This window comes from Corapipo altera, unplaced genomic scaffold (assembly GCF_003945725.1).
Source record: "Corapipo altera isolate COAL_440 unplaced genomic scaffold, ASM394572v1 326, whole genome shotgun sequence".
Classification (NCBI taxonomy): Eukaryota; Metazoa; Chordata; class Aves; order Passeriformes; family Pipridae; genus Corapipo; species Corapipo altera.
The window spans coordinates 2,935,298-2,957,695 of record NW_020884945.1 but is presented as its reverse complement, the minus strand read 5'-3'; the positions used below and the strand labels follow the sequence as shown (position 1 = coordinate 2,957,695).

Sequence of the window (22,398 nt, the reverse complement as noted above, 5' to 3'; positions counted from 1 at the left end):
GGTGATGCTGGGAAGCAGCAGGGATTCAGTTCTTTGCCCCATCTCAGGCAGCAGCAACAGGAAATCCAGGAGCTCTGTGAAATGACAGGGAGGGAGAGAGAGTGAAGTCCCCTTGCCTCGACTGGTGACGTCTCTCCTTCCTCCTTTTTTTTTTTTTCCTGTCCCTATAAAGAATCTCGGGCTCGCATCAAACTTTCCGGCGAAAGCCAAGCGAACCCAGAGGGGTGTGGGGAGAGGGAGACAGCAGCACGCCTGGGGGCTCCGGCCATGCCCCAGCCCTGCCGCCCGCCCGGGCCCCGCGCGGTGCCCCCCGGCAGGTAGAGCCCAGTGGGGCCGCGGCAGCTCCCGCTGCTCCTGCCCTTCTGGAGCCGAGAGACCCGACCCTCCTGCCGACCTCCGCAGCACCTGCACCTCCCTGCATAAATACATCCAAGAAGAGGCTTTGCGGTGCAACCACCTTATCCCAAACTCCAGGCAAAGGACTGCCGGGAGCAGCGACTCGCTGAGTGGAGGAAACTTTTTGCCAAACTTTTTTCTGGTGCTTTTCCTTCGCTTTTTAACCCCTTGAGTTACTCAGCACCAGTCAGGCGGGCTGGGGAGGCTTCTGAGGTAGAGCAACGCTCCCCTCAGGCACCCCAGGGATTAGAGAAACAGGAGAAAAGGAGGAATAGGGTTATTGTGAAGAGGGTGGGAAGAAAAAACTAAGAACTCGCACCTCGAGAAGAAAGGAAGAAAAACACACTCTGCAGCCCCAGGATGAAGCAGTGAATGGAAAGAACAATTTAACTGGAATCAACAAGTGGGAACTTCTGCACGCCTTGTCCTTCCCCTCCCTTCGCGCTGCAGCCCCGCGGGCTTTCACAAACTTATTGCTGGAAAAGAAAACTTGTCCCGGACTGCGGACCTCGCCTCGCACGGGATACAGAAGTCACCGGCACTGGCCCCGGCGATGCTGCCCAGGCCGAGCGCCGTCCTGGCCGTCTGTGCCCTTCAGGGGCTGCTCCTGCTGCACGGTAAGAGCGGGCACTGCCCCTCCTCTCACCTGCGGGACGGGGGGCGCGGGCAGCGCGTGGGGCACGGGTTGCGGACCCGTCCGGGTACCGCCGGTGCGCTCCCTCGGGGTGCCTGAGGAGAGCGCTCCGTGATGCTTTTCGTGCTTTTTTTGATGCTTTTTTCGCTCCTGCGGAGCCCCGCCGGCCCGAGCGGCCCGGAGAGGTGTCACCCACCTCGCACCCGCGGTACCCACCGGGCAGGTGCCGCCCCAAACCCGTCCCTGACGCCTCAGGTTTCACATATTTCACATGAAAACTGATCTTAGAAAGTAAAGGTTAAAAAAAAAAAAAGACAAACTCCTTGAAGGTGTCGCGTGTATGGCTAATGCTTTTTTCCTCTCGAGGTTTGGAAGCTTGGTTAAAAATAGCAAGTTGCGGGTATTTGCCAATTTGTGGCTTATTCCCCTCTGCGTGGGAGGGTTTCTGCTTGTATTTGATCGTTTGAGGCAGAGCTGAGGTAGAAAAGGCTTGAAAAGGAGGAGCTGTGGTGTGTCTGGGAGTGCCTGGGCTATCCTGCTGTCCTGGGGCTCACGTCAGAGCTGTGGGCACACACACTGTGGGCAAACCCTGATTCTTTTTGATATTCCCATTCTTATCCTTTGATATTTCAGTTTTCATTCACATGGTGTTTCTCTGCTGCCTTCCCCTTCTCAGCACAGGTGTCAGGTTAGATTCCCCGTTCTCCAAAACTCATTTTCCTTGCAGCAAACACACTGTCCCCCCAGATTCATTCCTGATTTTCGCTGATATCAGAAAAGCCAAGAGGCAGGTTAATGAGATTTAGAGGAGCTTTTCCATCTGCCGTATGACTTTTCATTATCTCATTAAGCATGAGGATTTCGTTGGATTACTGAGCCATTCATTCATGACTGCAAATTGTGTAAGGGAGATGGTCTGTTGTTTACTGGGGAATTCCTTCTGACAGAAAGGCTTTTTTATTATTTCAAATAGGGAATGTATTTCACAGCACATGGTTGTTACTGCTTTAGCATATTATAATCTTTTCATAGTTAAGAGGATAGCTTCTGGAAGCACCAGGAAGCATCACTCTCCTTGATTTTCTTGGATTCATTTGGGGATTTAATGTATTCCCTCTGCAGAAAAGAACTGATTGGTGGGCACCAGTTCCAGTGAACTTCACGTCTCCCCTGCAGTACCTTCCCCACAGTTACCTGCAGAATAAATAGCTAAGCCTGTGCTCCAAAGGGCTTGCCCAGCTTTTCCAGGAAAAGCTGAAGCAGCAAACCTGGCAAAGGAGCAAACCTGCAAAGGAGCCCCTCCACCGCAGGGATCCTTGTGACCCGCGGTGCCCATGGAACCCCAGGGAAGGTGCCCACATTACGCCCCAGGGAAGCCAGTCCTGTACCATGTCAGACACCAGCACCCACACCTTGAGCTGCACCTGGAGCAGTGTCGGAGCTCCCACAGCCTGGGAGGGTTCCCACACTGTGCTCCATCTGGCTGACACGTGCAGAAGCAGCCAGCTGCATGCTACAGGAATTCCAGCGTCTGGATAGGCTGGAGAAGTTGCCCATAGAAGGCTTATCACCAGATATCCAGCGTGGATTTCACAAAGGCATAAATCACCATGGAATTCTGTGGATTACAGATGGATAATAACAAGTTTTTGGGAGATGGGAGGAAACGTGGCTTGCCACGAGTGTTCCTGACGCTGCAGGGTGAAGTGGAGCACAGTGAGGTTTTTACTGAGGAGGTGGGGAACAGGCAGAGATGCTGCCCACATTTCAGGGCTGCTCAGGTCCTTACTCACCAGATTCCTGTCCTAGTAATTCTAGCCCTAATAACCTTGGAATTTGGTCCAGATTCGTTTTCCCATCAGTGCCAGGCACAGAGGAGGCCAATAGAAGGCAATGCCTGCATCCTGTGACAAAGGAAGGAAGGCACATCCCTAACTGTTCCCATAGGCAAAGAGTGATGATGGACTTGGAAGCAGCGTAATGGATGTCAGAGCCCTGTCCATAATTAGGGAGAGATAACACATTAGCACAGTCTCTGGGTGCCCTAATTAGGCTGGAAGCCAACATGAGACAGGGCCAGGAAGTCTGAGGATTCTGGATAGGACTGATGCTCTTGAGGTATTAACTCCTCAGCCACCTTTCCCTCAGAGTTCACCTCCAGCAACGAACTCGAGGAAACTCTGCTTGACCTGCCAAGGCCTGCGTCTGTCCTGCAGGCTGGGGGTCAAACCCTCTCTGGGATCTTTGTGGCCAAGTTGTGCTGAAGAGGCTGACTCTGATTCCAATCCAACCAATTCCATCTGCAATGCAGAGAGAAGGAGAATGGTACAACTGCGAGACCGAGGACCGAGGTATTAACTCCTCAGACACCTTGTCCTCAAAGTTCATCTCCAGCAATGAAACTCTGGCCGTTAAATTTATCCAGCTCAAAGGATGGTCTCCTTTAGAGAACTCCTGACTTCTTTGGTGCTTTCAGCAGGGAGAAGAGACAATATAAACACCATCCCAATAACTGCCCACCTTATTATAAAATACAGCTTTAAATACATCTTTAAACTTCTAAGACAGTTCTATGAGTATCATTAAATTTCCACTTTCCTTTTTCTTATTACACAGCTCATGTTCAACTCCTCAGAGTACTAGTTAAGGTCTTTCTGCTCACAACCTTTGATGTAGTAATTATTGTGCAGGTGCCAACAGCTGGCCCATGTTTTAGGTATGGAGTGGATGGTTAATAATCAGCCCTTTGAAAAATAATCTGCAGAGAAATTGTTACATGAGCGACACCTTAAATTGTGCATGAAAAATTTAGTATCTTTTACCCCCTGACATGATCATCAAAAAGGTTTTCAATATGTGAGCAGTCCAAGTAACTCTTCAGGTATTGGAATAAACTCAGTGGTTTAATACCAGGAAGTATTAAAGATTGAAGAATAAAAATTAGGCCCTGCCCAATCCCTTTGAAATTAAAGCATGTTTGAAACTGAATTTTTTTGTTTGTTTAATTGTGCAATGTCTCCTACAAGTAGAATATACTGGATGAGCAATGTAGCTTGTTAACATATATTTCAATCTATTCAGTTATACCACGTATCAGTAGCTGAGTCAGAGGCTTCGGAGCTCGGACTCCTCCTGGTTTTCCAACTGGGATGGTCAATGTGTCCAGCTGGGATGAGTGTGGGCTCAGTGGTGCACAGTGCAAAGTCAGAGGCACTGAGGGGTTGCTTTTGGGTTTCCCTGAGGCAGCTGCTGCTGCCCAATTGAGAGTGGGGGTATCTGACATCATAGGCTGTTGATGGGCTTGGGTAAACCAAAACTGTGTCTCTTAATTGCTGTTATTCCTAGACATTTGCTTTACTGTGGGAAAATGTTATAAAAAGCAGAGAAGCCTTTTTTTAAGATGGTGATATATGAGCCTCCTGCTGAAGCTGCCACATTCAAAAACAATTGGAAATCTCTTTACCCTAATTCATCCATTTAAGGCAAGGAAAAAAATGTGAAGTATTTCTGCATATTCCCAGAACTTCTAAAAAACAGCACTGTACCCAAAAGAATATTGGGAACACCAACCAGATTGTTTGTTGAAGGTTTCTGTTATAAGAACTTTTAATATTTCCTTTGAAAATTGTAAAGAGGATTTATCTGTGCACATTTCCCCCATTGGTCTGCTCCTACTTATAGATCTGAGTAAGAGCAACAGGGGCCACTCAGGTTATCTCTGTCCTTTCACACATTCCCTGAATTGTTCATTTTATGATGAAATATTTGTGCCAAGCAATAGCTCACTCTACTGCAGTTTGAAGTGATATATTGTTGGGCTGAATAGAGAATATTTATGTTGCTGGTAGGTTTATGCACCAGGGCAAAAGGTTTCCAACCACAACAGGAGACTTCTTAGGTACAGTCAGTGGTAGATGATCTGTGCTTTTGGTAAGTTTGGCTTCCAAATTGCCAGCGTAGTTTGAAGGAGGGCGAAAACCTGCCCTGTGCCAGATTTATTCAGAGACGAGACACATCTTTTGCTTCCAAAGATATTTGCAAAGTATATGCAGCAAGGGTCACTTGATCATCAGTAAAGGACAGGGTGAACAAAGAAGCTGCTTTCAGTTTACATTGCAAAACAGTTTTGGGGGCAGCAATAGCAACATGCATTTTTTAAAACTACAGAGGAAATTTCCAGGAGGCAGCGCTTGACTTTCAGAGAGAGTATGAGAAGGACACCGAAGCACAGCCTTACCAAACTTCACATGCTCAGCTTGATATTTCCTCTGATCAGTCCTGCCCCACCTTTCCTTTTTTCCCTACACCAGCCTGATGTTACTTGGATGAGAATTACCAGTGGAAGTAATTAAAAGATATTTGGAGTATCTAAACAAGAGCTGGGAATGAAATAAATGCGTCCCTAGTGTTTTCCTTCAGAAAGCAGCTCAGATGACTGACAGGACACGAAGGTTCTGAGTGCCAATCAGGACATTCCTGTTCCTTCAGTGCTCTTTGGGAAGAGCATCTAACTGTCCTCAGTCACAGCCCCCAAGAAAAATTGGCCACCCAGATCAGCTGGCATAGAACGTGTGTAATAGAGTACCGATCTCCTCACCACATCAGGCACTTCTTTAATTTTCCTTTTTAAGGCCACAGAGAAAATAGGAGGAGCTGCCAAAGTGAACCAGCTGAGGTTGTTGTCTGTAAATGGCATTTAACAGAAGTGCCTGCTTGAGGCTTGCCCCAGGCAGCAGGACTGAGCAGTAGAGAGCTGCAATCACCAGGAGCCAGGCAAGGTTAGAGCAAACTATGGGCATCACGGTGTGCCCTCAGAGGCTTGTCCATGAGCTCCTGCCTCAGTGGGGAGGAGGAAGGTGCAGGGGAGGGAGGGAGCCTGATCTCATGAGGCCATGATGAGCAAAACTGATGGCTGCCCACTTTGTGCAAATCCCTCACTGCTGAGTGCTAGACAGGCTTCCAAAGGCTCTGGAAATGTAAGCAATGAATTCATGTACTCAGAGAGCTGAGCTGTGCAATTGTTAACTTTGGTATTAGCCTGTTACTCACAGTGTAACACAACTATGCATTCTGATGGATGGGGAGTAGTCTGTGAACTCCTTTATGATGGAAAGTGAGTAAGTCTGTGGGCATCTTTGTGAGTCACTCCAATACCCTCATCTCCAAGTCCTTGGATTAGTCTGTCTTTACAGCACATAGTTTTTGTCCCCACTACATCCTACATCCCTCTTCTGCTCTCCCCCCCTTTCCTACATGTCTCCTAAACTCCCCTCAGGGCTCAGGATTCCTTGAATTTTTACATTAGAAGAAGCCAAGAGGAATTTATCAGCCCTTCCACAACAGGGATCTGCACTGTCTCTCTTCTCTGTCCCAAAATGAAGTTTGCCTTTACAATTGTCCTGGTGTAGAAGTTTTTGTCAAGCCAAAGTGGGACTGTCTGAGACCTGCAGCTGAATCTCATTTTTTTCAAGCAGATGCACAAACTGTTCTTGCTGCACTGAATTTTTACAAGAACTAATTTTTTCAAGTCTTCCAGTATCTAGAAATGTAGAAGGAGTCACAGCTCATGCATGGTGTATGTGTAACCAGTGTGCAGGGCTTTTGCTGTGGCTTTAAGAAGTAGAGCTTTTAGCATTGAGGAGTCCTTGAAATTACTGAGCAACAAGGAAAGAAGCTCATCTAACCCTTTGACTGATGGAAATCTGAACAAGCCAGTTTTCCTTTGTGCCTTGCATGGAATGGCAAAAGCATACGGCCCCCCAGATTTCAAAATTCAGCCAAAAACTAAGCTCAGGCCCGGAATGTAAAGGAAATATATGGACCAGCCTTCTATTTTCAGATCTCTTGCCTTTGTCTTCTGCATTTCCACATAGGTTTCCTTAGATCTTCCTGTGTTTTTCTGAATTGTGGGAACATGATTGCCAAGGAAGTGGAGAGGGGAGTTTTCAGCCCTGCTGGGATTGTTCTTGATTTGAGGGTCAAGGAAGCTTGACCTATTCATTACCTGTTCCATTTTTTACAAAATCCCCATGAATGTAAACCACCTCTGCCAAAATGTTTGCTTTCTTAGAGCCCACAGCTCAGAAATGGCTCACCTTGGATTATTCCTTACAGATACAGTAAGGTCAGTTTGCAGGAAAAGCACCAACCACCATGGGGATATTTGCCTATTCCTCTATAGCTGTGAGTAAAACGGGGCTGCTTACAGGGACACTCCACACTAACACACAGAAGCAGCTAATCTGGGAGGCATTCATCCTCTTTGCTGTGAACTCATAGCTCATTAACTGAAATCAGTGATGAAAACAATCATTTAGGAGTTAAAGCAATTTCCCCCCAGTCCCCAGAGCCTGCAGTGGTGATGTTGTGTGTGGGGCCTCCCAGAATCCCAGTTCTCATCCTCAATTCCCTCCCAGCTACTGAAGAGGGCTCACTTTGGCCCTTTGCAGCATACCTGAAAGCTGATCCTGAGCAAAATTTTGGGTTGGGTTGTGCAGGGGTCGTTGTTTCAAACCTTTAATGTGCAGACACCGACTCCAGTGTGTCCTCCAGGAGCTATAAAATGTGATTTCCCCCTCTGCTTCCTCACTTATTCTTCCAGCTGCCTGAAGTGGCTCCCACAGGAGCCATCCCACATGCCCACACAGTAGCATTTGGAAGCCCTTGGTGTGGGCAATCCCAATCACAATAGGCTCCATCCAGGAAATGCCTGTTGGAAGAGATTGCCCGGAACCCTTCGGCACAGGAAGGCGCGTGGGACCGTGTTTGAAAGGAAGGAAGTAAAGCCCTGTGGATTATCAGTTGCAAACCTCAAGGTCTCTGTCTTTCCTTGCAGAAAAATAAATCTTCCAGGTGCCATGTTGTCCAGCACTGGGTACATCCCCCTCTGCTTAGGGAAGAGCTCCCACTCCACCTGGTGCTGTCTCACTCCTCAGTTAATGCTGTCACTGATTTGCAAGGATGAGGGAAAGGACTTGATGAGCTTCCACTGCTTGGAAGCACAGGGACTGCTTTGCTTCTAAACCCATGAGGAATATCAGTAGAAATTATAATGCAGCTCACAGGTGTGGGGAGAAATGCTCTTCCCAGATCTCTTTCTGGATGCATACGAGGCAAGGAAGTCATAGGAGCTCTTGCTGCATGACACAGCAGGATCGAGCTGCACAGTGAGCTTGGCTGGTTAAAAGGATTTTGTACTGCTACAATTAAAGGATGATTCAAGTGAACGTAAACAATGTTGTCAGACTGAAAACCTTTTGAACACAATTTAAGCTATTACATTGTGTGAAGCAGAGAGAATCAGGTAACCTTTTGGCCTGCCACATTTTTTCTCTACAAATGGATGATGTCTGGATTATTTTCATTTTGTGTCTGTGCACTCAGGGCAGGCTTTCCCTCTCAGTTCCATGGGTTTAAAGCGCTGCTTGGCTGAAGACAATGGCCTGTCTTTGAATTGTCCATTGTCTGACTGAGAACATTTATTTTATTGTGGTTGTTTACATACTCTGTGGTAGAATCTGAGGGAGAAAAGAACTGACTGAGAGCTGCTCCCTCACTGCCTGCTTCAGAGAGGCAGCAATTTTACCAATCTTGCTGGAAAATCCTGATTTGTTTCACTGTGAGGAAGCAAAGGAACCTGGAAATTGTGGCCCTGCAGCAACCCCCAGCTGTGTGAGGCATCACACCAACCAAGCCCTGCTGCCGCTCCCCAGTGCTTGGTAGACGCCCTCCCCGCACATTTTTGTTGGCTGCACAGACTCTGCTCTGCTCAGGCTCCTGGAGGCTCTAATGCTTAAAACAACTTTCCTTTAGTCTTGGCAAATCTTCTGTTGTAAGGATGCAGCAACAGCTAAGGCAAGGGAACAGGGTTTGGCCTAATAGGAATTATCAGAGTGATTAATCCCCCAACTCCTGGGTCAGCAGGAAGGGAGCAGACTGTGCCGTGGGGAAGGACTGCCTGGGGCAGAGCCTCCCCTGGCTGGGAGCTCCATGCACTTGGCCCATCTCACTTTGAAAGTGTGTTTCTCACAGCTCATCATCCCACTCAGTGATGACTTTTTCAAGTCTGATGATACCATGGGTCTCTGGGAAAGCAAAGCCAGTGGTTACCATGAAGCCACAAATGATTCTGTTAACAGTTTTATTACTTAATCCACTGATACATCAACAAGGAGATAAACAGTGTGATGTATTTATAGGTTTGGAATTGCTGCAGGGTTTCTAGGCTGTGCTCCCACTTGGACTGTTTTCTCATGGTGTCATGGTTTGAGATAGCCCCAAAATCCAATTCCCTAGCTCCATCCCCCCTCCCACATCTCAACCCAATGTGAGATGGGTTTTTCCAGACACAACACAACCAGACTCAGAATGGGGAAAGGGAATATATTACAATGACTGTACAAATAAATAGTATAACACATTATACACACGATCACAACTATCTCTACCATGACATATAGTATTTACAATGGATCAGATCTCCTCTCCCCTCCAAATAAAAGTCCAGGAGGGAAAGAAGGACAGATCCCTTCCAGTCTCTCAGGGCAGCAGCTTCTTCAGAGTAGCAGAAGCAGTCTCTCTCTCATGCATGCAGCTGTTGCTGGATCTCTGCCAGCACTCACGAGGGAGGTATCCAAGCTCCCTCGGCCCCGTCGCCAACCAACTGAGGGGTCTTCCGTGGGCTTCGTTACCCCAGACAAGGCTGTTCCACCACGTCATATCACGAAGACACAGGGGGTCTTCGTGACGGTCTGGTATCTCCAGGAGATTCAAGCTCCTTGCAGGGCCTCTGTGCCCTGCCTCAGGCTGCCACCTTGGCAGCAGTGCGAGGGGGGAGCCAAGGTCACCCCCTCCGCATTCCTCTCCGTCCCGGTCCAGCTTCCCAGGACGCTCTGAGCTTCTCAGCTCCTCTCTGCAGTGCATGTTGCACTTCAAGGCTCTTTCAAGCAAGAGTCCATCATCTTCCTCTTTTCCAGGAGGTCTCAAAGGAGTTTGGGGGGTCTGGTATCAGTTCTTACCCCCAGAACTCCATAGCTCTGCTGCTAGTTTCTGCTGCTTCTCTGGTTTAGTTCTTATCAGTTGGCTTTTAGGCATAACCTCTGGGGCTGCCACCACTTCTGCTCTGTCTCTGCTCACTCGAGATGGAAAACATCTCCCAGCTCACAGCTACAGACACATAGTCTAGCTTAACACTGTTCCAAGTCTCTGTAGCCCCCAACTGGGGCTGGGGGGCCCCCAGAGGCCCCGAGGGGCTCCGGGCCCCTTTTCCTCGTGGCTCCTACAACATGGCTACTTCTTCTAACAACCCAACTACAACTCTTCTCTTCCAGTGCTTGTGATATGTTTACATTTCTGCAGGAGCGCTCATTGGACAGAACTTCAAAACTTCCAGGGGTTTCCACCCCTGGGGGTTACCACTTTTCTTAGCCTCTGGGGGAAAACAAGGTTCAAACCACTACACATGGCTTTCCCAACAAGCCAAATAAACACCAGCTTCGCTCCCTGGGTCAATTTGGGCAATATTACCCTACTCTAATGATGAAGAAGTGCAGGTTGGAACAGAAGTCCCAGTATGGCATGACTCCTGAGGTGGAGGAACTGTCTGGGAAGGTGAATTCAGGAGAACAGGAGACTGCTGAGCAGGGCATGTCAAGGGTTCCCCCCATCTGGCTCCAGTTGTACACTACAGTCCCATCAGGAAGTTTTTTCATTATGTATAAAAGGCTGATTTATTATTATTATTATTATTATTATTATTATTATTATTATTATTACTTTGGAGACATGAGATTATTCTGATCTAGTCTATTTATTCAGATCTGTGGTATAAATTAGCCACATACTTTGCCTTCTTTATTGTTGTCTGCTCTGTATTTAAAAAGTAATGTTCAAACTTACATGGTGAAATGCAATTATTAATTCAATTTAATAAATCATGAAGTCATGTGCCTTCTTATGGTGAGTGAAATTGCTCTCTATTGAATTTTGTGCATAACTTTGGTTGATATATTGTCATTAAAAAGAAACTAGTAACCTTATTTCCTATCTGGCATGTCAGAGCTGCTACACAATATCATCCAGGGCAGACATCTACAAACAGGCACCACGACATCCCACAAGCCTGCAAATGCAGACTAATGCTCCCAAGAGAAAGGTTTTCCTTTTCCCATCCCAAGAATATGTGCACAATTTGTTTTAACATTCTTCGCGACAGTATCTTCAGCTTTCTGGAGGGTTTCTGGCAGAAGGACAAAAGAAGAGGAAAGGAGACACTTTTGCCTGGGTATAAATCTCAGTTTTCATTTGCCAAATCTGTCCTGCACTTATGAGAAAATCAGGGCAGTAAAGCTGAAAATTCTGTGCTCAAAGTGAGATTACTGGAAAAGCTAAAGCTGAGCTAGTTTTGATTTCCATGGAGGAGAGTTGGCATAGCCACAGTTCATGGCCATTTGTTCTTCCAATATCACAGTATCACTGTACTTTAAAACATTAATGTAGACTTTGAAATACCACCTGGATTTGTGGTCTGGCATTGCAACTTTGACATTCTGCCCTTCTGCCTCCCTGTGCCTGGGACATCCCTTAGTCTGCCCATTTGACCTAAAAATTTTGGTCCAAATATCTTCCTGATTTATGCCATTTTTATATAAAAATCCTGCTTTTGAGATAGTTTACATTAAAAAAATAAGAGGTGTCTTTCAGAAACAGGCTTGGGAAAACAGGAATAATCATTGTAAGGTAAATGACTGGGTAGAATCTGCTTGGCCAGAAATATGACACAAAGCTGAGGGCATGAATCCCTGGCCAGCATAAATCAGAGCCCTTCTGAACACAGCTAGCTGCTCCAGGGGCTGCACATGCCCAGGGCAGCTCACATTGCCTGGGCAGTGCTGCAGTGCCTTCAGGGGCTGGTTTGCTGCACAGAAAAAGCCACCAAAGATTTTCTCCTTGTGCAGAGAGGATATGGAGGGATATGCATTCCAACTGTGCTGCCACTGTTCCTCCTCCTCGGGTGGCTGCTGCTGCTTCTTCATGTCACAACTAGTGTGACAACACTTTCTGATTGCTGAGGTGGAGATCACCTTGGTGAACCAACCCTTTTCCTGAACCAAGGGTCAAGTGTAATCTTTAATCTTTAAAGATGTGTATGAGGGAGATGTCAAAGGCTTTTTCAGTGACTCTGGGTTTGCTATTGCAGCTTCTGGACATTTCTGAGAGAGTGCTTAAACTCTTTCAAAGCCTTCCTTTTGCATCCTTGGAGTAGCAAAGACAGTTAACATTGACATCATTAACAGCATCACCGTTGTGGTTTGGGGTAAACACCTCACCTTGATGAATCAGGCAACTAAAGCTTTGCAGAGCTGTTTTTTGGGGCTGCTGATTCTTCAATTCCCAGACTGACCAATATATCTGGTCTTGTCTGGTGTCACCATGTCTTCTTTAATTCAGAGCTAAACTGACCAGACTTAAAAAAAGAGAGGAGAGCCCAGAGCAGCCCAATTCCTTTAGTCATCCTTCCTGTTTTAAATTCTTTCTGCTTATCTCGGTTCTGGTCTTCACATCTGCTGGTAGTGAAAGCAGAGTAGTGACACTTGGGTGTGGTGGGATGTAAGGAGAGTATCTTGGATGCTGATCTCCTTGCAGGGTATAAGATAAAGGAACTGAGCGGAATTCTCAGGATAAAGGGACTGAGAGGAATTCTCAGCATACACAGGGCAAAGGTCTCCTTCATGCTCCTCAATTTAATTGTCGAAGTGATGTCCTATAGTGTGTATTGTACTGCCAGCCGTTGAAAGGCTACCTTTCTGTTTTGATTCTATATTGTTCTAAGTTAAATGGTAGGAAAAGAGAAATTGCTGCCACCACAACATTCTCTTATAGGTCTATTCATTATAGATCCCAAGAGGAAACTGAGAGTTCCCTGGACAATGGGCTGATATACAAATGAGCATACATTGACTTTCTGGGGTTGTATAGTTCATTTTGGCTGCATTTCCTTTACATTCTTAGGAACACGAATTCAGGCATAATTTGGTTTGATGTCTTCCTCTGCCTTGAATTGCTGCCTTGATAGAGGCAGAGGCCTGACGTGGAAGTGCTTTGGGCAGATGTGATGGTGCATTGAGGGATGTTCCTGGAGTGAGTGGGAGCTCCAGGAGCAGAGGGGACCAGCCTAGGAGGTAGAGGTGGCTCAGCTGGGTGGGGGCTGCTGCCAGGTGCTCCAAATCAAGGCTCTCAGGTGGGCTGGCCATGAGCCATGATGTTTAAGTCACTCCACTTTGCCCCCCCCCCCCCCCCTCTTTAACAAACACCTCAGAGGAGGTCACTTGGGGCACAGCTGCACTGGCTTTGGCAGCATCGACTCCAGAACAGGGGCTGCAGCAGGGTATGATGGGGGAACACCCAGAATCTCTGCAGGGGGAATAGCTGAGGGAATTCCAGCTGTGTTCCCTGCACTGGTGACTGTGGGGGCTGCTCAGTCCCTGCAGGAACTGTAGTCTGTGGGTGCCGACTCATGCCTGCCGTGCTCTGGGCACTGTGGCCCTGCACTCCTCTCCACAGCACAAGTCTGTTCTCTGCTGTGGTGCCTCTGCTCTCTGTACATCATGGGGATCAGCATTTCCCCTCCTCCCTGGAGGGAGGGGGCCATCGATGTTCTGAAGAGGAAAAGCAGCTCAGGAACCACAGTAGATTTGCTTCATCTTTCACTTCCATCACCAGAGGAAAAGCCATTTGAAGCTGCAAGGATAGGGAGGCATTTAAGGTTATAAAGATTAGGACTGGGATGCTTGGATAGGCTTGGATAGGCTTGGACTGAGCTGTCAGAAGTCACTGGCATTGATATACAGGGCTTGCAGGGCTACATTCTCCCTTGAATTTCTTCTAACGTGGCACCTCCCTCAGCCCCTCTGTCTGCACAGTGAAGTGCCTGTGGCACACTCACACACACGCTGGTGCAGTGTCGCTCCAATTGCATCTACATTCCAAGAAGCCTCTTGGTTTCCATTCTGTCTGTGTCTTTTGGCACAGAGACATTTGCAAAGCTAATTTGCAGCCGTGATTTAATGGATTCCCCTGCTGAGTGTCTTTTACAGCTAAAGAATTCCAGATTGAGAGTTTGTTCTCATCTCCCCTGTGCACATCTACGTTGGAGGTACTTCTTGGAGAGCTGGTTAATGAGCCTGGAGTGTGACTGACTGAGGGATTGTGCTGATGTTCAGAAGGAGTTTCCCTTTCCTTAGAGCAAGGCAGCCCTCACATACCTACAGCCCATTGGCTTTCTTGCTGCTCTCATCCTAGTAGAAATAAGGTGATCATAGGTATCAGGTTGTGCAAAAATTTATCAAAGTTGGGAAGCCAAAGGAGAAACCCCCATCTCCCAGAGCACACTCATTCTGGAACTTGTGCCCTTTAGGGAGGAGCAGAGAGCTGCAGTTGAACATTCTGCAGCAAGGGCTCAACAACATCCCCATTTCCTCCTTGCCCCACGGGCTTGGCCCACTGGCCACCCTCAGAGGAGAGGACACTGCTCTCCACACCAGACACTCACTGGGGCCAGATCCTTCCAGCTTCTGCAGACACCCAGGAGAGCCCTTCCCTGGATGATCCTGGAGCTCAGCATAGACCTTGGAGCCAATTTCCTTGAGCTCTAATTGGTGTTGCAGGTGCCTATGTGACCTTAAGGAAGATAGGGAAGATACTTATCTGTCTTCAGTTTCCAGCAGTATAGAACAGCAATTACTTACCAACCCCACAAACATTTGCAAGGTTAAATCCTTTTTCAGCCAAGTCACAATTCCTCTTAGAAATGCAGACGGATGATTATTATTATTATTGCCCTTTTGGCTTTCTCCTTCCTCAGCCAGGATGTTTTGCTATGACAGCTGCACCTGCCCAAACCTACAGCTCAGGTTTAAGTGTCACTATCCCCCCAAAATATTCTCATTTTTGGGCACACTGTATTGGATCTGCACCCCCAAAGGCCCTCAGAGGGTGAGCATAGCCAAGCAGAAAACAAAACACATTTGAACGATACACACAAAGCAACCCATTTCACAGATCTTCTCAAACCTCGCTACCAAAGTTCTTATGCTTATGTTAGTATTTGTTAGTACTTTGTCTTGAGGAAGGGTGGGAAGAAGGATAAAAAGAGACATTGTTCCTCCTTGGAAAGTGTTTTGTTTTTCCCAAGCAGCAGATCTTTAAGTATTTACTTTAAGCACACATTTCTGTGTCCAGAGGGTACAAAGACATCTTGGTAGGACAGCAGCCAACAGGACAAGAGGAGCCCAGATGGGGTCAGTGTTGTGCCTGGGCACTGTGTAGGGTCAGGATTAGGGTTAGCTGGGTTTATCCATGGCATTCATTATGAATTCCTTACCTACCCTGTAGCAAAGTACTTTTGTGAAGCCAACCCAGAAAGGCTCCTGAACTCCCTTCGGCCTCTGCTTCAGTTATATATGACTGATTATTATTTCTCTTTTCACAGGTAGTTAAACCATCAAAAAAAGACCAAATTATTGAAATTATTGAAATGCTAGAAAGTGGATCTTTCCATCCAGGCTAAGCTAGAATTACAATTGCCTAATCTCTTACCAAGCAGCTTCTCTCACTTAAAACCGAACAACAAAAATGAGTGTTCACTGGAATATGCTATGCTGGCATTTTAATTAGGATGGAAATACATAGGTAAAACAAAATTCCTGGGCGTTATCGGTTTTCATGCTATTTTTCTATTTGTCAGCTGGGGCAATCCATTTACTGCATGAACTGCAGTGCTGAGGGACGGTATCTTCGTGCTCCAGACCAACATATTCCCAAGCATGTTATCTTTGGCATGGCCAGTATTTTATCTGCCAGAGCCAACATTAATGAAAAATTCCTGAAAAATTCCACATTTCAACACAGCGACACTCTGATGGGAATAACAATCTTTTCTGACCTCGTTCAAAAGGAGGTATCAGGCAGGATACAAATAGGGAGGTATTCCTGACCATCCCCCCCCCCCGAATTTGGGTACTTTGTGTTGAGCTTGCGGGGTTTGCCTGCCTTTAGGAGTGATCTCAGCACTGTCAGGCTGTGAACTCCCCATAATCCCTGCACCCCAAATCAGCATTTGTCAGAACAGACACACATGTGGTCAGAGCCCCTGGGCTGGTGACACCAAGAACTGCCTTCTCCTTCTGTAGCACAACAGTCTCATCTCTTTGAAACAGAGTTTTGCAGCAACTAATAAAGAAATCCTGTCGGTATAGGAAGGGGTTTCCTCTTCTGGGACGATGCCGGTGACACCATGAGTCCTTTTGACATGGGGTAGGATTTGTGATCCTACCATAGATTTACCATAGATCTACCATAGATTTGATCCATGGTAGATTTGTTATCCGTGACAGTGAATATTGGCCAGGATGTTTTGTAATACAAGGGTTCATCTCCTCCTTGCAGCAGACAGACTGCAAAACTGAGAGCAAGTAAATGAAGCTGTGAAATAAAAGCCCAAATCCTGAGGAAGGTGGCCTTAAATCACTGTCACTGACTGCAAAGTGATAATGCAAGGAAATGGAAGGGACTAATTCACTTGATTTGCATGAATTGAGTTCTCACAGTCAGGCTTTCCCTCAGGAGTTCAGAACATCACGTGCTTTCGTTGTGAGCAGGGTAGTTCTGGGTTAACTGGCGCGAGGGCTGTGCCACGGTGAAACCACTCATTTGAGGAAGACAAGAGCTACCCCGAATTTCTCCTTCAGTCCCTTCACTTGAGCCTTGCACAGCCAGACCTTCCTTCCTGCTCTGGAAAGGCTTCTTGTCAAGGCAGTCCCTCCGATGTGGGCAGGACAGGCAAGCCAGAGCTGTGGGAATTGTGGAAGATCCCAAAGTAGGAAAGAGAGGCCATTGTCAGGACACCTTTATTCATGTAGTGTAGGTCACTCAGTAAGCAGAGAAATAAGTGAGCTTATCAGCAAGCAAGGAGAAGCCCACATATCCAGCCAGGAAAAGCTCACATATCCAGCCTCTCCAGATTCTGTCCGAGCACGGAACCTTCCTGCGACCTGCACTTGGTGAACCAGAACAGAGGGCAAAGGAAAATCAAGACTTGCAACTCCCAGGCCTCCAAAGCTAGCATATTCCACACATCCACACTTGACAAAAGGCAGGACCAGCAGTGTAATTTATTCCCCCTGTAGTCAGAGCCCATGACAGCATCTGCCACCAACTGTCTGTCATGCCCTGGAGACAGGAGGGAGCCTGACAGTGCACAGATAAGAGCAGGTGCTAATTCAGTGCTGTGATCCAGCACATGGACGCAGCGTTGTGTAAATTCTCCTGCTGCAGCCCCTGGAAAGTCCTCTCTAGCCAAACTCTCCCTCCTTTGGAGATCTGTTTACTCGGCAGTGAGAGCGCAGCATGCTCCTCCTGTGCAGACAACGTCTGTGACGTGCTCATGCTCTGAGCTGCCACCTTTATTTCAACTTTAAATGGATGCAAAGGGAGGGACAGGTTCTTGCCAATCACAGACTTGCCCAAATATTTATCTCTGGAAAAAAAAAAAACAGTTTAGCTGCTGGATTTAGCCCAAGGTTGGTTCTGATGAGAGACATCAAACACAATATACATGAATCAGGGACAGCACATCTGGCATTGTCTGTGCGCTGTAGGAATATAAATAAAAGAGTCAGTAAACTCCAGCTGGGGAGTTATTTGTACTGCAACAAGGTTGTCAGCTTCCTAATATCACCAGCCAGTGAGAAGAGGGTGCCATGAATCACTAAGGGCTGCTCTGGGGTCCCCCATTGGCATGTGCCCTTCTTTTTGTGTGAGGGGATTCAAGATTGATGGATCATAAACACATTTTTGAAAAGGATTTGCAAGAGTGCTGAAAAGAGTGGCGGGCCAAACCAGGGCAGCGCTGCCAATATTTAGAACATTTCTCTGACATGATGATATTTTATTTTTGGAAGTATCTGATACAAATGTTCTTTTCCTGGAAAGAGTCCTTCTCCTGCCTGCCCCCCTGCCTCTCCCAGAATGCTGGTGCCAGAATTTGTGTTGCAACTTCCTTGCTCCCAGCCGTTTCCTGCCATAGATTTCCCTCCCCTCTCTCCTGGAGCTGGTGGTCCAGGTTGCACCCTGCATTGTTCTGTGGGCCTGGGAGAAGGCAAAGGGCAGCACCCCCATAGCAGAGGCACCTAGAGCTGCTCGGGATGGCAGGGGGTATCCCTGAGGGCTCCCAGCTCATCCTGTTACCCTGGGACGATGTCTCAGGGAGCCACGTGCACCCCTGATGTTCTGCTTCATAGTGTGAGCAGGACACAAGGTCTGGTGGGAGCAGGGAATGGCCAGAGCTCTAGATCCATGTGCAGGGGGGCACTTCAGTACATGCACATCTCACTCCTTCCCATCCTCTCATCCGAGGGGAGCACTGCCCTCAGGATTCCTGGTGTCCAGTAGTGCCTTTTACTGCATTGCTCTGCAAATGGATAAGTACAACCTTTAGATGGGCAATGAAGACATGCACAGAAGCCTTGGAGCTGAGGGTTCAGAAAACTGCAATGCTCACAGAGTCATTTTGATCACTTTAAAGCAAATCATCACACAGAGCAGCCATGGAGAGAGGCTTATCACTCTACTTCCCTGATTGGCCCAGGACACCAATTCAAGGCACTTTAAAAACAGTGAAGGTCAAATTTACGGTGGAGGGCAAGGAGCAGTGATTCAGTTTTCCTTCTTCTTTGTAGTCACTTTTCACCTTGAAGAACAAAAGGGTCTGAAGTCAGAGAACGTTTATTCTCGAGTCTTGCCAAAGTCTTTTCTTTTTTAATAAACCATCACTAAAATCTGGGCCCATTGCCTTGACAAAAGAAAAGAATATCTTTGTGTACACTTAGGAGACGGGAAAGAGCCTGAGCCAGTCCTAGTCACAGATAAAGGAATTCCGGACATTATTCCTTGTGCTCCTGGGGGTTGTGACATGGGATTTCCTCTCGGAGTGGTAAATAGCACTGCAGTTGTACAGCAGGGTGGGGCCAACCCTGGTTTCTTTAAAACCTGGAGAGATGAAAGTTCTGAGCAGAAGGACAGGCTGGGTGCACAAAGAACCCCTGAACAGGCCAAGGGTGCAAATCCACCCCTCCCAGAGCACTGCCCAAAGCTCTGCCCTTCCCATGGGAGGTGCTGCCAGCTGGGCTCTGCTTTGGGAAAGCAGCTCATGGCACAGCAATATATATTTAACTCCTTAGAGCAGCCCAAAATCTCAGGGCTTGTCAGCACCTTACATGTTCCTCCCAGATCTGAGGGAGACAGACAGAACTTATGGGGACACAGGTTTGTCTTGGGATGACTCTGGATCTTTGCTGCCTTCTCTCAAAGCCAGACAGCATCTCACTGCACACTGTAGGACCCTGGCTGTCCATCCTGGCCTGGAATGGGACCAGAGAGGGTGACCAGGGCAGGATACCCTCGCTGTGAGCTTCAGGAGGAGCCTCACCCTGCTTTGGAACAAGAATTAGGCAGCCTAGGTCTTTTGTAACTCAAAGCATCTTTCTATCTTTTGCTGAAACCTGCCCAGGATTGGGGGGAGCAGTTTTTAAGAAAACAGAAGAGCTGAAGCTGCAGATTTTATCCTGTTCACATTTCAAATCAAAAAATATTCAAATTTGTACCTGGATTAATTCTTCTGTTGGGCTTTGCACTAAGGAGTCATCAAAGTGAACTGATTTTGCAGTGCTGGGTGAAGGCAGGAGGGGGAAGGAACGTGACTTACTTGACGAGGTAGACAAGAACATCAAGCTGGTTTTATATTTGTATGTGAATACAAAGCAATTTCCTTTCCTCCCTCTTCCTGTGGCTGTCCTGGAGGGTCAGCAAGGCCTGCAGCTCCTAAACCTCACAGTCATAGCAGGGCTTAATGGGAAGGGCAAAGAAGATTTGCATGTTGCTCTTCTCCAAATCCTCAGGATTCAGGTCTTCACTAATAAACATTCATTTAAGGAATTATCAGTGGAACAGATTAATTCACATATTGCAGAAGTTTGCAAATAGCAGGTTCCTACAGAAGACCTTTTATTGCCTTCTGTTTTATTGATGGAGATATGGATTACAGCTCTGTAATCCTCCTACCATGTAACAACACACCTGCAGACTTATTTTGCCTTTAAACTACAATGGGGTCTCATGTCAGCACAGGGAGGCGCATGATAAAATTGTAAAATCCCACTTGTAAACTTCATGCAAAGTGGGAATGCCAGAAAGGCTGAACTGCTGCTTCCAGCACAAGACCAGTTTGGATCTGCTGTGAAGGATCTTGTTCCACTGGTGAATAGGACACCCAGGAAAGGAGATCGAAGTCATGGCTGCACCCAGTCCCCACTGCACCTCACTGGCTAAGAGATTGTGTCAAGAGGGTCAAAGTCCCTACAGGACACATGGAAGACTGTAATCAAGTTCAGAACTGGAGAGTTCAAAGGAAAAATGACAAATTTTCCTTCTTTCTCGGCGTCTCCTCACCAACCTCCCCCATTTTTCTGAAAACCATGGAAAAGAGAAAGTTCCCCTGTTGACTGTGGCAATAAAATGTCTAAAATTCCTGTTTGGCTGCTCCAAGGAACAACAAGGCTCAATGAATCATACACAGAATTACTCATTTTCAAATGGTAAACAGGTCGTGCTTAGCCCTGATACCTCAGAGTTGTGCCAGGCTGCCCAGTGCCCATCACTGCTGTGTGTGTTTTCCAGCGGAAAAACCATTGGAATTAGGCCCCGGGATTGGCACCTTTGCCATGTGGCTGTGGGGCAGTAACAGCCCTCACACATCAGGAGAGTGCTGTTATTGTAGGAATTGGGTCATGTTTTCTGAGCCCCACAGCACATCACTAATTCAGGCTTCTTTGATATCCTGGTACAATCACATCAAACCTCTTCAATGAACTACATTTTCATGGCCAAAAGCCAAACAAACAAAACTGAAAAATAAACAAGAAGAACCCTTTTAGGAACATCTTTTTTTAAAGCTAAACAGATCTAATACTTGGGGGTTAGGGACCTGTAGTTTTAAAATAGCTCAGACAAATTAAGAACACTAAAAGTGATCTGCTGTCCTTCCTCCCAGTGGTTGTGTGAGCACGGGAGAGTTTCTGTTTCCTCACGGGGAAACTGTCCCTTAATTTCACTGTGCCATTGCACAGTGACATGATCTCTTTATATGGGCCTGCAAGGTGGAGCCAGTCTGGGCTCTGAGGACTGTTCCCACTGGACAGATGTTCCCATCAACACAACAGCTCCTGTGAACAAGGTTTGCAGTGCAGGACTGGGGCTTCACTTGCAGTTCTTTTTACTCCCAAACAGCCTTTTTTTCCTCCCAAAGCTGCTTGCATCCTCTGACCTTGCACTAAAGCCCAAATGAAATGCCTCACAATTTTCCTAAATGCTCTCTTTATTCTTATGGCTCCTGCAGGAACCACTGCTATGCAGTTAATGCCTGTGCAGTTGTTTCTACCCTAAGACCTTTCAGCCAAGGGTTTACAATTTGGCATCTGAGGTCTCAGCCTGAAAATTCATGTCTGTTTTTGTACTCTCCCCAAGAGTCTGTTTTAAATTGATACAAACATTTCAATAGCTTAGGAGTGCAACAAAAAGCTCAGGCTCCCTTTCCAGCTGGAAGCCAAGCGTGTTTCTTTGCCTTGAAGTATTGCATGTTGTTGGCTGCAGCACTGACTGGTCTCATCTTGGCTTGACCGTGCAGATCCAGGCATCTGTGTAACCTTATGGCACATCCAGGAAAAAATAAACCCCACTTTCACTTGCTTTTCCAGTGATTCTGTTTCTCTGTAGTGGGTGTTGCTTCCCCCTCCTGCCCTGATACACATTGTGCACAAATACCCCATGTTCTCAAGGGGCACTGGGAACCTGCAGGTTTCCTTCAGCATGTGGAGAAATCCCTCAGTACCACAGTCCACATCTGCCAGACCATAATTCATATGCAGTCCCAAGAGTTTTACTGACTGATCAAGACAAGAGGAAACAGAACTCTGAAAGAAGTAAGGACCCCAGCAAATGCTGGCTCTACCTTGGTAAGCTGTTTGTTTATTCTGCAGTGTCTCAGATCTGGATTTCATTACTGGGATTAGTTCTCTGAAATCTTAGTGCATAAATCAAGGCTGTATGTGTGGATTCGAGATGGAAGGAATCTTATTAATTGCCTAGATTTGCATTATTCTTTCATCTCCCACCTTGGTGCTTTTCTCCTCCTGAATCTAAGTGGTGACATTTTTCTTTCTTGGTGACATCAAGTTTTAATTTTGCTTTCATTCAGTGCTCACTTAACTTTCATGATTCTCTTTTTTCTTAGTCATTTTCATACAGTTCTGTATTCC

The 22,398-nt window shown here is 46.9% G+C and overlaps 1 protein-coding gene across 3 annotated transcripts in view; it reads left to right on the top strand.

Annotated features, from left to right (window-relative positions):
* The first annotated feature begins 294 nt into the window (after positions 1-294).
* The window catches only part of LOC113956092 (vascular endothelial growth factor receptor kdr-like), a 133,989-nt gene continuing 111,885 nt past the window's right edge, over positions 295-22,398 (top strand). For all 3 annotated transcript variants that reach the window (XM_027662282.1, XM_027662280.1, XM_027662279.1), the window contains exon 1: positions 295-1,013. In XM_027662282.1, the coding sequence (XP_027518083.1) occupies positions 950-1,013 (64 nt within the window). In that variant the 5' untranslated portion in view covers positions 295-949. The remainder of the gene's footprint in view (positions 1,014-22,398) is intronic.